This window comes from Cebidichthys violaceus, unplaced genomic scaffold (assembly GCF_023349555.1).
Source record: "Cebidichthys violaceus isolate CVI_PGR_0920_01 unplaced genomic scaffold, fCebVio1.0.p SCAF_16, whole genome shotgun sequence".
NCBI lineage: Eukaryota > Metazoa > Chordata > Actinopteri > Perciformes > Stichaeidae > Cebidichthys > Cebidichthys violaceus.
Genome location: NW_027176329.1, coordinates 9,576,141 through 9,590,824, shown reverse-complemented (window position 1 = coordinate 9,590,824; position 14,684 = coordinate 9,576,141). Strand labels below are relative to the sequence as shown.

Genomic DNA, 14,684 nt, shown 5'->3' with positions numbered 1-14,684 from the left:
ATAGACATTTTGAGTTACCTTGAAGTGATTAATATAAATGGCAAAAATGTAAATGTAAAATGTAAACAAAAAAAACCCTAAAATAATTAATATTGCCAATTTTGCGGATTTTTTAAAACTTTTTCGATGTAGCACCTGTTTACATCGAATATATGATTAGTCACATGCATGCTTTATTTTTTTTTTTTTTACAAAGAAACATCGTACACGCACTCACACTCACACGTAAATTTCATTGCCATAAAAATCTGCGTCAGCCTGCACTTTAAACCACTTCATTAAATCCCTCCCCGGCCATCACCGCGCGCCGCTGCTGGTCCCACAAGACAAGATGCTCTTTTTTTCTTCTTCTGATGAATAAAATTAAGCACTTCCATCTCTCTCTCTCTCTCTCTCTCTCTCTCTCTCTCTCTCTCTCTCTCTCTCTCTCTCTCTCTCTCGCCTATAAAGCCGCAACAGCTGATCTCGTGCACCAGAAAGAGCTGCAGCTCTGCACGCGCCAAGGAGAGAGGAAGAGAGAGAGAGAGCGAGAGAGAGAGACAGAGAGGTGGAGAGGAGTGTAAGAGAGTTCGCGACGGAGGGATGAGCTGTTATGGTCTTCCAATTGTAGTTTTTTTTAGCAACATTTTTAAGGAACTGTGTGACATTTTGACATTTTTCGTTACCTTTCCACTTCTTTTGAAGGCACCGGCACATCAATCGGTTTGTTCTCGAAAAAAAAAATATATATATATATTGAGTTGACTCACCTGCGTGGGAAATTCCACCGGAGTGTGTCTAGGTTCTGACTGAGCTAATTTCAAACCAGCGGAAACTTTTATTCTCTCTTCTCTCTCTGGTGCTGAACGGACAGTGGCGGTGTTGTGGCACGCGGAGAAACGAGAGAGAACGGGCTTTCGTCGAGTGGAGCTGTCCGGTGCTGAAACCACGAGACTGGCAAGGTGCACGCAAAGAACTGGTTGACTGGAGCTCTCCGCGTGCTGAAGAACAACGGTTTGAAAAACGGTCATTTTTATATTTTGAAGCAACGGAATAAAACAAATAGCAAGAGAAGAGCGACGTTTTGTCTTCGAGCAATAGTCAATACAGGAACTGATTTATTATATTTTTTTTGACCTTTTAGAACTCCTCAGGTCTTCCAGTTGCGAGGAAAACAGACAATTTCTTTACCAAGACCAAACAAATCAGTCTGTATTTGTAAGATAGGCTAAATGCAGGTATGCCAAATCATAAGGAACGGAGGAGCGCTTGGTTTGTCTGATCTTTAAAAGCCATGTCTCCTCTCCACTTTCAAGGCTGTTTGATTGGAGGGTGCGAACGCACCTATAGTAGTTGAAACTAGGGAGTAGCCCACACTTTAATTAAAATCAGGGGTTTAAGAGTTTCAACTACAGGTTTTTGTCAGGCCTGAAGTGGGTTGGAAGACAGAAGAAGAGTGCTTGTTTATTGTATAAGTATCGGAGCAACTACTGTCCCATCATGCCTCGCTCTTTCTTGGTGAAGAAAGTCAAATTGGATGATTTTTCGGCTGCAGAGTTGGAGAGCTCATATGGTCACAGTAGAAGAGAAGCACTTAGTCTACGATTCCATCATCATGACAAAGGTTAGTCACCCTCCGACACGCGCACACACACACACACACACACACACACACACACACACACACACACACACACACACACACACATGCACGCACAAACACACACACACACACACACACACACACACACACACACACACACACAGACACATTCTGATTTCTGATGACTAAGTGGTTAAACAATCTTAAAGTGAAAATGCGAAATTTCCCACTTCCCATATAAAGGTGTACAAATTTTTTTTTTTTTGAAAAGACGAAGACTGATGAGCAACAGGGAGCCAGAGAACTGAGATTTTATGTTGATATTATGTCATCAGCATACATGCAGTGGGATTTTCTGTTTATTACCATACTCAAATCAGCAGCTGTGAGTCACCCTCCATGATTTCAACAATATTGCGAAGCTGCATTGACTCTAAATGGTTCCCACGAGCTGCATAATCCTGGATACACAAAACACAATACAGAGTTGGTGAGAATGGGAAACATCGGGTCAAATATTTAATAGAAATGGTCAAGTATTGATAAAATACTTGCCCAGCATTTCTGAACAGATTTATAGGTGCTCTTAAATGTTGTTGTTTTTTATTCTGGTGCAACAGGAGCTTTGTGCACTTAAGGGTTGGGACTTCCACAAAGGTAGCAGTCTTTTTATGTGAAAGCTGCATTAATATTTAAAAGTGAACCAATAGATAAAATGACTTCTCTATATGTGCTATGTAAGAGGATTTGCTTGGTGTCATAAATCAACAGACAAAAACTGCCCATCTTTGCAGCTTTATGATGCTTTTTAGCCTCTTTTAGCTTATCTTCTTTTTTTTTACCGGCGCTTTTACTGGAATGGGTCACCGCCTTCATCACCCCTGTCTTCAGCAGCAGCAGGCAGCTGTTTTTAACAATTAAGTCTGATAAACAGCACCACATATTAGACAACAGCAATTTGGGGAAGAAACATGGACATCTAACTAAATTGCCAGATATTTTTTTTTCAGGAGTTAAAGGAGACCAAAACAGAGCCAAAAAGGAGAGTGAATGTTGGGCTTTAATTAATAATAATTTGGTGGCTAAAAAACACTCCAGACTCCAATGTGATGATTATATTGCCCTGCGTCTGCAAAATGTATAAGTAGGCAATTGTTAGGTCACAGGTTGGCCATATCACTTTTATTAGGCAATAATTTGCTTGGGTTGTATTGACGTCAGCTTGTTTCTGCCCCCTAGTGGCAAAAAAAAATGTTAATACAGCTTTTAAAGGACTACAGAGGAATAATTATGTCGGTCACACAGTACAGGGAGAAGTGCAACACAGCTAGTGCAACCTGGTTTTCACATTGTACCAAGGTCAAATGTGAGATGAAGAGATCCCAGGTGCTCTGGTGACAGGATGAACAGAGAAACATGCGGCAGCAGCAGCAGCAGCAGCAGCAGCAGCAGCAGCGGCGGGGCAACAAGCATGTTAAGACTGAAGCTGCTATCCCTTGTTATAAATATAACAAGAGTTTGACTGAAGCAACTGCAGCTTGTTGCACACACACAAATGCACACGAACACGAACACACATACGAGCACTGCTGTGTTTCTGTCAACTCGGCATATTTCCCAGGCAGCTTGCACAGCTGAGTGCACAGCATTACACACAAACACACACACACACACACACACACACACACACACACACACACACACACACACACACACACACACACACACACACAGAGGACGCAGTGAGTGACCTACAAGTGTCCAAAGCACACAAGTGTATGTCAGTTACTGCTGGTTTGGATCAAAAATTAAATTGTAGCTTGCAGCTTTTTTTCCCTCTCTCTCCCTCTTTCAGTTTCTCGTTGCCTCTCTCCATCTCTTTGCTCTCTTTCTAATTCTCTGTGTTTCAAAGACACATAAAAGAGGGATGGCTTCGGTTTGGCAGAGTATTTTAATCTTTAATAAGCATTTAGAAGAGCTATCAGCTCTAATGCTGCTAAAGTGCTTTGAAATGAATACAGAGTTGACACAGCTAGACAGAGACGGAGACAGTTGGTGAGAGACAAAGACAAACAAACAGAGACAGTACGCAGACGTTGAGACATTCAGCAATTACGGCTCACAACACTTTTTTAAAAGCAGGAAACTGGGAAACCGTCCTGTTTAATTGGCAGGGATCATAGTAAAAGCTTCTGTGAGAAACCGGCACTACAGAATGTGTTTGTATCTTAAAGTCTTGCATCCTAAACCGGGGATGGAGTATGGGTTTTTTTTGCCACCTGTCAGTCACATAGGAACAGCACAGTCTGGTGCCAGTAGCATCACTGAAGAGTAAACAAATACAGCTACAGAAGAGCTGACATGATACACACTGAATACTGAAGAGAAATAACATGGGATTGGATTGGAAGTTATTTTTTTCACCATGAGTCAAACTCAGGTCAGATTATATATTCTATTGGGCAGGTATTGAATTAGTATTAGATTGTGGTGGTGGTTCCCACATTTAATCCATTGTGCACAATGTTGGAACCCTTTTTTTTGCCAGCTTAAAGCCACATTTTCAGTTTTGCAAACAAAACATTTCCTCTAAATGCCAACCTTAAGGAGAAACTTCAACGGAATCATGGTTGGTCATTTCATCCAACACCTAATCCTAACTACAGCAGGATGTAGTAAACATGTCTTTGGCACCATGGAGACAACTCCAAGTGAATGGAAATGAAATACTTTTGTGAAAAATATGTCTAATAACAACAAAAGGCTAGGTTTAGGAAAGCTAGTTTTTATTTAGTGTCTTTACTAACTCTGACTCAATTGAAATGAGTGAAAAGAGGAGGGAGGGGAGCAAATGTAAGTGGTTTATTTGCACTTTTCAAACTTTCTTGTTCACTTTTCTACAGCAGCTTTGTCCAGTGGTGGAATGTAACTAATTATTTCCCTAAGTAATGTGTATAAGTATAATATTGATGTAGTTTTACTTTACCTGAGTATTTTATTTTATGTTGCTCTTTACTTCGACTTCACTTCATTCAGAGAAAAATCTTGAACTTGTTACTCCACTACATTTATTTGATCGCTTTAGTTTTCAACATCAGATGTTACAAAACCAAGAGGAGCTCATAAAATGTGTTGCATTGCTTTTCTATCACACTAACCAGTCTTGTATGTAGTGGCCCACCAAACATTAGCTACACATTGACAGATTACATTAAGTAATAATACAGTGTGTTTTTTTACCTTTGATAAGTACATTCTGCTGATCATACTCTTTTTACTCAAGCAACATTTTGAATAGAGTGGAGCTGTTCAGTGTCCACCAGTACAAGTCTGTTGTTCTACTGGGAAGCTGCCAATTTGATGGATTATGAGACTCTGCAACATCTCCAAGATGAGAGCTGGTCTTAGTCAGCCAACTTAATAAGGGTTAAAAATGAACACTGGTCATATTTCAAAGTTACTCATGCTCTATAAAACAAGACACACACATGCAGGCACACACACACACACACACACACACACACACACACACACACACACACACACACACACACACACACACACACACACACACTTTGTTCCAGAGTGCAATGATTGAATATTCATGATTCATGATTTTTTTTCTCTCCCCACCTCTTTCCTACTCCCCCTCTCTTGCCTCCCTCACCCTCCCTCTGTCCTCCTCTATTACTCCATCTTAATTTAATTCAAACCGTTAAATTAGCACGAGCGCTTTATACAGCATTACCAAACCACCACGACCACCACATTGGACGTGACACCACTTTCACTCTGCCACAACTCTCATCCCTGCCCCACTTCTGTCTTTCTTTGCCATCTCTCATCTCACTGTGCTTCTCTTCTCTTTCCTCTCTCCCCCCTAACTATCTATCTGTGTCCCTTGTTCTCATCATATTATCGACCGACTTCTGAGCTTTTCTCAGAACTGCATCATGAAATTATATTACCAGCAATAGTATCTCCTCTGCTGCCTGTGTCTAAATGCTCACAGAGTGCTAATTGAAGCGGAGAGTTATTGATCGGCATAGATCCACAGGAGTCATGGCTGTGGAGGTATTAGCTACCAGTCTCTCCTTGTGTCTGTTGGACTTCAGCCTGTTGAGTGTAGAAACCAATAATAGAGATAATAAAGCATCTGACATCATAACATGGCAACAAATAATTGATCAGACCGGTCAGGAGCTGTGTAAAAATATGCCGGTTGATTAGAAATGAAATACTCAAGGAGACTGAAAGGTCAATACACAGTTCTCATTGTCAGGGTGCCCTTAAGCAAAGCACTAGCAAAGTCCAGCTGCTGTAATAGAGACGATCTCTGTACAACAGTTGACGTTTTGACAGCTCAGAGGTGTGGCTGTGTGCAGCCGTAGACCTGTCAGGAAAGGTGCAGTTGTTGGTGAGACAGTATGCTCACTGAACCCTTCTCTGAAAAATAAAATAAAGATTTCCCACTGAGAGGAAAGTGTCTCCTCCTTGCTGGCAAAGACATAAAAGCACTTTACTACCACTATAAATACCTCAACTTCCCCTGCTTCTTCCCATCTTCTTCCCTGCTTTGCACCTCTTTCAAAAATGGTTGTGTTTTTAGACAAAAAGTGTGGGTGTGTCTTGAGAAAGGACTTCTCCTGTGTCCACTTTTGTCTTGTATAGATGCAAGTGTTAATAGTTGTCTTAACAAAAGTTCATCTTAAAGCATAATGCACATGTTGCTAATGTGATCCTGGGGGGGTCCAATTGAAATCTGGAAACCAGAGACAGCAGGATGTAATCAGTAATGTTATCAGGAGACAACACATGAAGCATCTCTCTGAATAATGAATGAACGTCAGTGAATGAGTTGGATTTGTGGCCTGTGTTTTTACAATTATGAAATCTTTTATTTGTATTGGTAGCGGTGGATACATTGAGGCTCTGGGCATGAAAGAAACTCACTCACAAGGTTGCAGCACTAATGTAGCCTCCCTGTAAAGATATTCAGTTTGGGTAACAGTCGGACGTACAGGTTGTGTTTTCCTGACAAGCGTTCTTGTGGCCTGAAAGATACTTAATATTCGAAAACACAAAAGTTTGACAAGATCAGAGATTTGGGCCTGGTCATACAGAGGCAACAGCATTACATTAGCACTGCCTTCTGCAGTGAAAGTGATTTTGGGACGTCATGGGATCCACAGGATGCTGAAAAAATAGCATTACTTAAAAGAGCAGCTCCAGAGCAGCTTGAGTTTTTTGTTACAGAGAGTCTCGTTAATACTGAAATATCAAAGACAAGGAAAGAAAGATTCTTGCTGAGGCGTGCCTTTTCCATTTCTGAGTTTTTGTATCACGTTTGTAGCTTCTCTGTAAAGATTTTCAACCCTGTCAGTTTCCAGTTAATCGTCATGTCACGGTCAAACGGTTAACCTCTTCCCCTCTCTCTTCAGGCTATGTCAGCGATTATCTGAGTCCATCTCCTTATGATGATGTGGTGGAAAATGACTCATCAGTCATCTCTAAAGTACCCTCCCCTGGCCATCCGTCGATCATCTATAGCCGCATTGACAACACCTATTCTGGTGATATCCACGGCGATTCGGACCAGCCGGACAGCCCGCGGTCCGAGGTTTCATCATCAGCTGAGGGATACATCAACGGGGATGCAGCTGTCAGCGAGGGATACACGGTGGACGCGTTTTTCATCATGGACGGACGATCGCGGAGGAAATCCTCAGAGAACCCCAAAGGGACCATTCAGAGGCACACCTGCAGCGAGTGCGGCAAAACCTACGCCACGTCCTCCAACCTGAGCCGGCACAAGCAGACGCACAGGAGCATAGACAGCAAGATGGCCAAGAAGTGCCCCACATGTGGGAAAGTCTACGTTTCCATGCCCGCCATGGCCATGCACCTGCTGACCCACGACCTCAAGCACAAGTGCGACGTGTGCAGCAAAGCGTTCAGCCGGCCGTGGCTGCTGCAGGGCCACATGCGCTCGCACACGGGCGAGAAGCCGTTTGGGTGCGCGCACTGTGGCAAAGCGTTTGCTGACCGGTCAAACCTGCGCGCTCACATGCAGACGCACTCGGCCTTCAAGCACTACAAGTGCAAACGGTGTGACAAGACGTTTGCGCTCAAGAGTTACCTGAACAAGCACTACGAGTCGGCGTGCTTCAAGGGAGCTTTCTCCCCTTTGAGCTCACTGGGAGAATGATGGACTCAGAGAGGTTTACTTTTTTTGTTTATTTAAATCAGATTTCACTGGCCTCACTCCCTGCTTCTCCTGCTTTCCCCAACAAGAAGAAAAGTATGCCTGCGCACTGCAAAGGAGGAGTGTTTTCTCTGCAGGATCATGAGGCAAATGACAAAAAACAGATTGAGGACATGTTCCTTTTTTGTATCAAGATCTTTCCTTTGTCTTCTCCTTCCACATCTGGAAGTGGAGTGAAAAGTTTCCGATGCTTGATATAAATTGCCACCTGCTTCGATAAGACACGTAGCCTTCTGAGGCTGTTTTGAGTATCTGTGAAGATAAATAAAGCACAGCATATCTAGCTCATCATTTTTGAAGACACCTAGATCTATTTATGTCCATATCTATCCTCGTCCCTCTTTTATTTTTTAACTCATGACAAAACAACACTGAAGCACAATTCCTCTCCCATCTCTGTCTTTCTGTGACAGGAAAATCACAGGAGTTTTACGCATGAATCACATCTTCAGTTTTCTTGCAAAGAGATTTAATGAACTTTCCTATTTAATGTTTTATAGAAAAAACAAACAAACAAACATTCATAATCTAAGGATACATCTGGTATCACTCTTTTGGTGAAGCTGACCTCGGACTGAACATATATGGAGATGAAGCTTCAAAACAAAGAAAGCACACAGCATTTGTTCTCTGCAAGTAAACAAAATACTTGTACCATTTTTCATTCACACTAGTGGCATGCTTTGCCTCCTGTATACTGTGCTGGCTACTGACACATTCACACTGAACTGTGAGGGCAATATAATGAATCCTTCCATAGGTATGGCAAATTACACAATTATAGTGGGAAATTAATCTATTTGGTGATTTTTCTTTACACTAATGTCTTAAATGAACAAAGACATACACGCTATTACATTTTCTGAGTTACTTTTGGCATTTTTGCTTAAGTTGACAGCAAACAGTGAAACGTGAAAGGGGAGTAAAGGGACAAACTGGAATTCCAACGCTGAAAAGTCCCACAGAGTCTCCAGGGTATTCCCTAACAAACTGTGTTTCCCTAAAACCTAAATCTGATGTTATTTACTTTTACTTGTCAACGTCGGACGAAGATACAGACATTAAAAATGTCCTGATTTTCCTCAAAAGGTCAAACCTTTCTCAAGCGTTGTAAGATTGTGTTTTTGTTGCCAGTGGGCCACACAATATTCAGCTTTGAAGTATTTTTTATGTTTCTATTTATTGCCTAATTTACTTATTTATTCTTATGTTTTTGTAGATGTGTTGATTTTGCACTTTACTTTGTTATATTTTGCCTTTGTTACAAATATGCCAAAGCATTTGACACTTTCTGATTACCGAATACCTTTTTACTTTTGTCTGCCACTTTAATTATAAAAACTACTGCATGCAAAAAAAATAACAATAGCCTAATAATGGAATCTATGCCAATTTTATTAATCTTTGGGATGTTTTGCCAAACCTCTTAGATAACAGGCAAATTAAGCAAATTTCTGTCTTGGGCAATATTTCATTCATATCCAATAGAGCAATAATGCATGATATTTTTGAGGAGACGTGAGTCATAACTGCTTGTAACATCTTGATTTTTTCAAGTACCACTATTCTATGTAGTTATGAGAAATGGAATTTCAGGGAGTTAGCAAACCAAGTTAGTGTTAGATATGGAGGGTTGGGTTAAGAGCTCTGTATTATGAGGGATTGTGGCACTGTTGTGATTCTTTGAGGCTTTCTCCAGTGACTTCTGTGATTGTTAAGTGTTTGAACAGATCAAACTGATGAGAGCGGAGAGTCCGTTTTCTAATCTCTGCTGATTTAGTGTGTAATATTAAAACGATTGCCTCCTAGTTATATTTCTATCTTGGCATCAATAGCTTGTTGACAATTATGTTTGTAGAAGTATTTGGAGCTGTTGGGGCTTCCGGGGATTCACACAGATGGCACAACTTCTTTTAAGTAGAGGGCTCTGGGTTGGGTCGGGACGGGTCTTTTTGTACATGGTTTATGCACTGCCTGCCTCGTATTATTATTCTAAAATATTGTAGAAAGTAGAGGGTACTTCCGTAGGCCTCTGGTGCTGAAACGTGGATGATAAACACAAACCCAAAACAAGAACAATTGAGAGTTTTGGTACTTAGTGTGCTCCTGGTTTGAATTGTTGAAAAGGTGAAACACAACTTTACACAACAGCTGTGGTGCTGAACGTGGGGCTCTTTGACCCTCAGTAGCCTTAAGCAGGTCCCTGCTTGTCCCTGGTGAGATTTTAATCAGTGATAAAGAAGCAATTTCCTCCTTTGATTTGGTCAAAACCAGTGAGCTCTCTTCTCACGTTGAACCCCATCAAAAGATCAGTATTACTCCTCGGCTCTACACGAGACATTCATTCACTAACTCCATGTGAGGAGTCTAGAGCTATCAACACTCATCCACCTGCACAGTTTTGGTTTGTTTTACTGACCATCATCTCTAGCTGTTGTGAGGTTGTTGTGGCAATTCCCACTGCAAGTATAAGGAGAGAAAGAAGAGAAGACATGTGATCAATATTTCAGCACCAGAGTGCAATAACAAACACTTAGATTCTACTATGAACTACTGTAGCCTATTATAGCCACAAGCTAGTTTACCTATTCTTATATAAAGCACTTCCTGTTACGAATTATATCTTACAACTTTTTTTTTGTTAAAAGATAGTAGCACAATGAAAGAGTTTAGATTCAGGTAGACAATGCCTTGTATGTAGATATAACAACCTCTTTCTCCTTTTTCTACTCTGATGAATCAAAGGTTAAAACAACAGCAAAGAAGCTGACATGTCCTTAAATAACATGTGAAAATATGCTTTACAATGACACATGGTATAAATGGACATATTCATTACTTGTTGTGTCATTTTTCAACATATTTGTGTGAGAGCATCTTCACCACACCTTTTGTAAGAGTGAATGAAAACTCAACTATTTTGCGGCAAGAGGCCTTGTAAATAAGCACTGATGTGACTTTGGAGTCTGATTATTTCTACAGATCTGTATAGAGTGATAGTGACGATGATGAAGATGATGATGACGAGGATGATGGTGATGATGGAGATGAATTTTTCTGGAGCTTCCTGCTTTGTTTTGAGTTCTTCCTCTGAGGTTTTTTTGGGACCTCCAGTGGCGGTTTGAAACAATGTAAAGCACAAAGACAACACTGGGCATTTTGTTTCACTTCGTAAATAAAAACTAGTTTAAAAAAGTCACAAGATGCCTTTTTTCTTCATTGAACCCTTCACAAGTAATCGCCATAGATATTTTGCAATTATTAGTGGTAATGCACATCAACATGTCTATTTGCTTTTGTTATTAATTACTAACGTTTCAGATGAACAATCTGAATTGCCAAAGATGCCAACTTCGCTGGTAACCAGAGATTTATATTTAGTTAGAGATCTTTTCTTCTTCTTCTCTAAGTCTAAGTCTAAGTGCTTTGAGCTAATTGCTAATGTCAGCGTGCTAACATGCTCACAATGACAATGCTAACATGTTGATGTTTAGCAGGTGTAATGTGTACCATGTTCACCATCTTAGTTTAGAGAGCTACTGTGGTAGCATTTAATAATTAGCAATAAACACAAAGTACAGTTGAGGCTGGTGAGAATGTTATTAGTTCGGCAGGTAATAAACCAGACCAATTAACATTTTGAGCTGACGATGACGACCCCGATGACATCATTATGACATCATCAGGGTTGTTTTCTCAGACTTGACAAAGCTCCTCCAGAGCCACAGAAGACATTTTAGTTTCTGGCTGTTTTCTCTGAGTAGTCCTCTTGAGGATGAGTAAACTGACCTTTAAAATCAATGGAGTGACCCTTTAAAGAAAGCATTTATTATTGCATAAATTCCTTTCAGAGTGATCTTAACGGCTTCTACACATGACCCGGTGAGTCCTTCAATGCAGAAAACTCGGTAGTGTTAATTTATTATTAGCCTGGGTTTACTGTAAACATGCTAAAGTGGCCACGGATAACTTATCATTATGTAGTAAATTTAGATTGCACAATGTAATGGCTATTTAATAAAGACTCCATCAGTGTTCAGAATGGTTCTCTATTAGCCTCACTTTCACTTTGCAGTTCTGTCTGCCACCATGTATGGTCTCCTGGGAAAATCAAGGCTTGATTTTCGGCACAAAAGAAGTGTCTCAACCATTGCACAACCAACGATTGCAGTGCTTTCGTTTGCTCTGGTAGCTCTTAGTTACTATCCCCAGGTAGCGGTAATGGCGGAAGGTAGAACAACAGAGTCATTTCTGTTGTAATATTACTGCGTTGTTAATAAAATTAGGGAAAAAAACGTTTTAACTGACGAAAGAAAAAAAAGACCCTGTTGACAGAGGAGGAAAAGAAGGAGAGTGATGAAAACCGAGGTAAATCAAGAGTGAACCTCGGACGGGCATTCACTCGATGGAGAGAGCTTGAGGACTTGAGAGCGTTCCAGACCGACATTCCGTGGACGTTCTTCCTCCTTAGTAAGTAACAAAACTTCACTTCTTATTGGGCGTTTTGCCTTTATCTTAGCAATGTGTTATTGGTAGTTGCTAGACTCTGAGGAAAACGGAAAGCGATCCGGTTGTCTTTGCGACAGCGGCAACAACAAAAATACTTAAAAATGTTAGTTGTCAGTTTAGCGGTAATAATGAACTACTTTGTAAAAGTTTCATTACTTAGTAAACAGTTAATTAGTGCTTGAAACATTTTTTTTATTTAGATGATTTGCCCCAGCATAAAAAAACTGCAACTGATTATCCTTTACTCTCTCTCTCTCTCTCTCTCTCTCTCTCTCTCTCTCTCTCTCTCTCTCTCTCTCTCTCTCTCTCTCTCTCTCTTGTTTCACCCTGTGGCGACTGTGCAGAGGTCAAAATCGGCAAGTGACTCTGTGTGTGTCTGTGTGATTTTAATTGCTTGTGGGTCTCATACAGGAACAGGAAGCTGATGTCAGGGCAATGTCTTTAACCTTGAGACACAATATGTGTATGTGTATATGTGAATGACAAACATTTGTTTTATTATATGAAATCATTTTTTATTTGCTGTATCATGCAGTTCAATGTTTTGGTAAAAAACGTATTTTGGTTTTAAATATGGTAATTGAAGCTTTACTAGATACTATATGTATACCTGAATGTATCAATATACAACCCTGATGTGATAATCGTGAAATGTTGCTACTGTTGATGATACAGCTGCTCTACAATTTTAATTGACCAATCAGTGATCTGTAATAATCTACTAAATAAAATGAAAGTTAAGGACAAAAACTCTACAGTAACATACAAGCTTCCACATTAAGTAAAATAACCAAAATGAAAACAAAATGCTAATTGCTTGTGAGCACAGGGCATACAGGGCATAGCAAATGTACAGTATGTACATGAGTTACAAAACAAATTACGAGTTGCTGCCACGATGTGTGCACAAATTGATTAAAGAAAACTTTCAATATAATCAAGTGTTTACATGTTTTCCTGAAGGGCAAGTGGGGTTTTAATCAATTAGACTGTATAAAAGAAAAGGAGAACAGTACAACAACAGAGACTACAGCTATTCCCAGTCACAGTGTGCCTTGATTTAATTTAATTTCTTTACACTAAACAGCTTGTTTTCACAAACAAAATTTGTCTGACAGTCAACATTTTTCAAATACAGTATGTTAAACCAATATATTCTATCTAGTTTTCCCTGTGTTTTCTGTCTCACTTGTTGTTGCTGCACATTAATGCAAGTCTCTTTTTCTCTCAGTCTATGTCGTTATCATTAACAAGACGAAGAGTCGACAGCCATAGCAGTACCAACATGCAGAAGTTTAGCAGTTAAAATGCTTAGCATGTTAACCATGTTAGTTTTGTGTGTTAGCATACATTGGAATTAAATCCTATCATCTTTATTCAGATATTTATCTCTAAATCTTAAATCCATTATACACAGTTTACCAACGTTAACCCACCCAGCTGGCGTCATCATACAACAACACTAGCTTTAGCTCCAGAGTTGATTTAGCATGACTAACCATCACAAATGCACTCACCAATGATAAGTATTAAAGAGGGTCGCACAACACAGTAACTAAGAACCCTATTGGTCACATTTAGGATCCCATCGAGTGTGATTGGCTACCATCTGCCAGTATTCACCTCTAAAGACAAATGACCCTCTATTAAAACAGGTATCTGGTACTCGATATCTTTAGTAGCAGTAGAAGAAAATCCCCTAAAGTACTAAAGATATTGATCTTCTTATATTGCCTTTGGTCCACTAATGATACTAATTATAATATTCACTGGACCTGAAAAAAAGTCTTCCTAGATATAATTGCCACTGTCGATGTGTGTGTATGCGTTTGTGTGTGTGTATGTTTCATTCAAACATCCATGAAATCCATACTAGCATTATTTCACTTTGTATTATACTCCACATCGCATTACAACCGCCTAAACCAGTATGGATCCACTGCAGTTGGGTTTAATGGAAGAGGAAATAAATTGAAGACATTAGAAATTTTGTGAACACAAAGCTGTACTGTACCTACACAGTACTTGTTGAAATCTACAGCTCAAGAGTTCACTACATCTTTCAGTTGTAACATCTTGAAAGCAGAATGGTTAGGTTGTAACAAGTTAGCCTTGAATGTGTCTGAAACAAATATCACCACAAAAATCACCTTGCTAGTGGTGTGGTTTCAGGTAGCAATGTTTATCAGTGGTCCAAATATCTCAACATATGACGGATGTCCATAACATTTTGTACAGACATTCAGCAAGTTGACAATTGTGATTTTGATTGAAATCTCCCAAATGTGAAATCAGGCACAGATACTTGTCACAAATGTCATCCTCAAG

The 14,684-nt window shown here is 40.0% G+C and overlaps 1 protein-coding gene across 1 annotated transcript; it reads left to right on the top strand.

Annotated features, from left to right (window-relative positions):
• The first annotated feature begins 509 nt into the window (after positions 1-509).
• On the top strand, positions 510-10,997 carry LOC137872714 (transcriptional repressor scratch 1-like). Its single transcript, XM_068711096.1, has 2 exons — positions 510-1,603; positions 7,024-10,997. Exons 1-2 carry the CDS (start codon positions 1,480-1,482, stop codon positions 7,788-7,790), a joined length of 891 nt encoding a protein of 296 aa, XP_068567197.1. The 5' UTR covers positions 510-1,479; the 3' UTR covers positions 7,791-10,997.
• Positions 10,998-14,684: the final 3,687 nt, after the last annotated feature.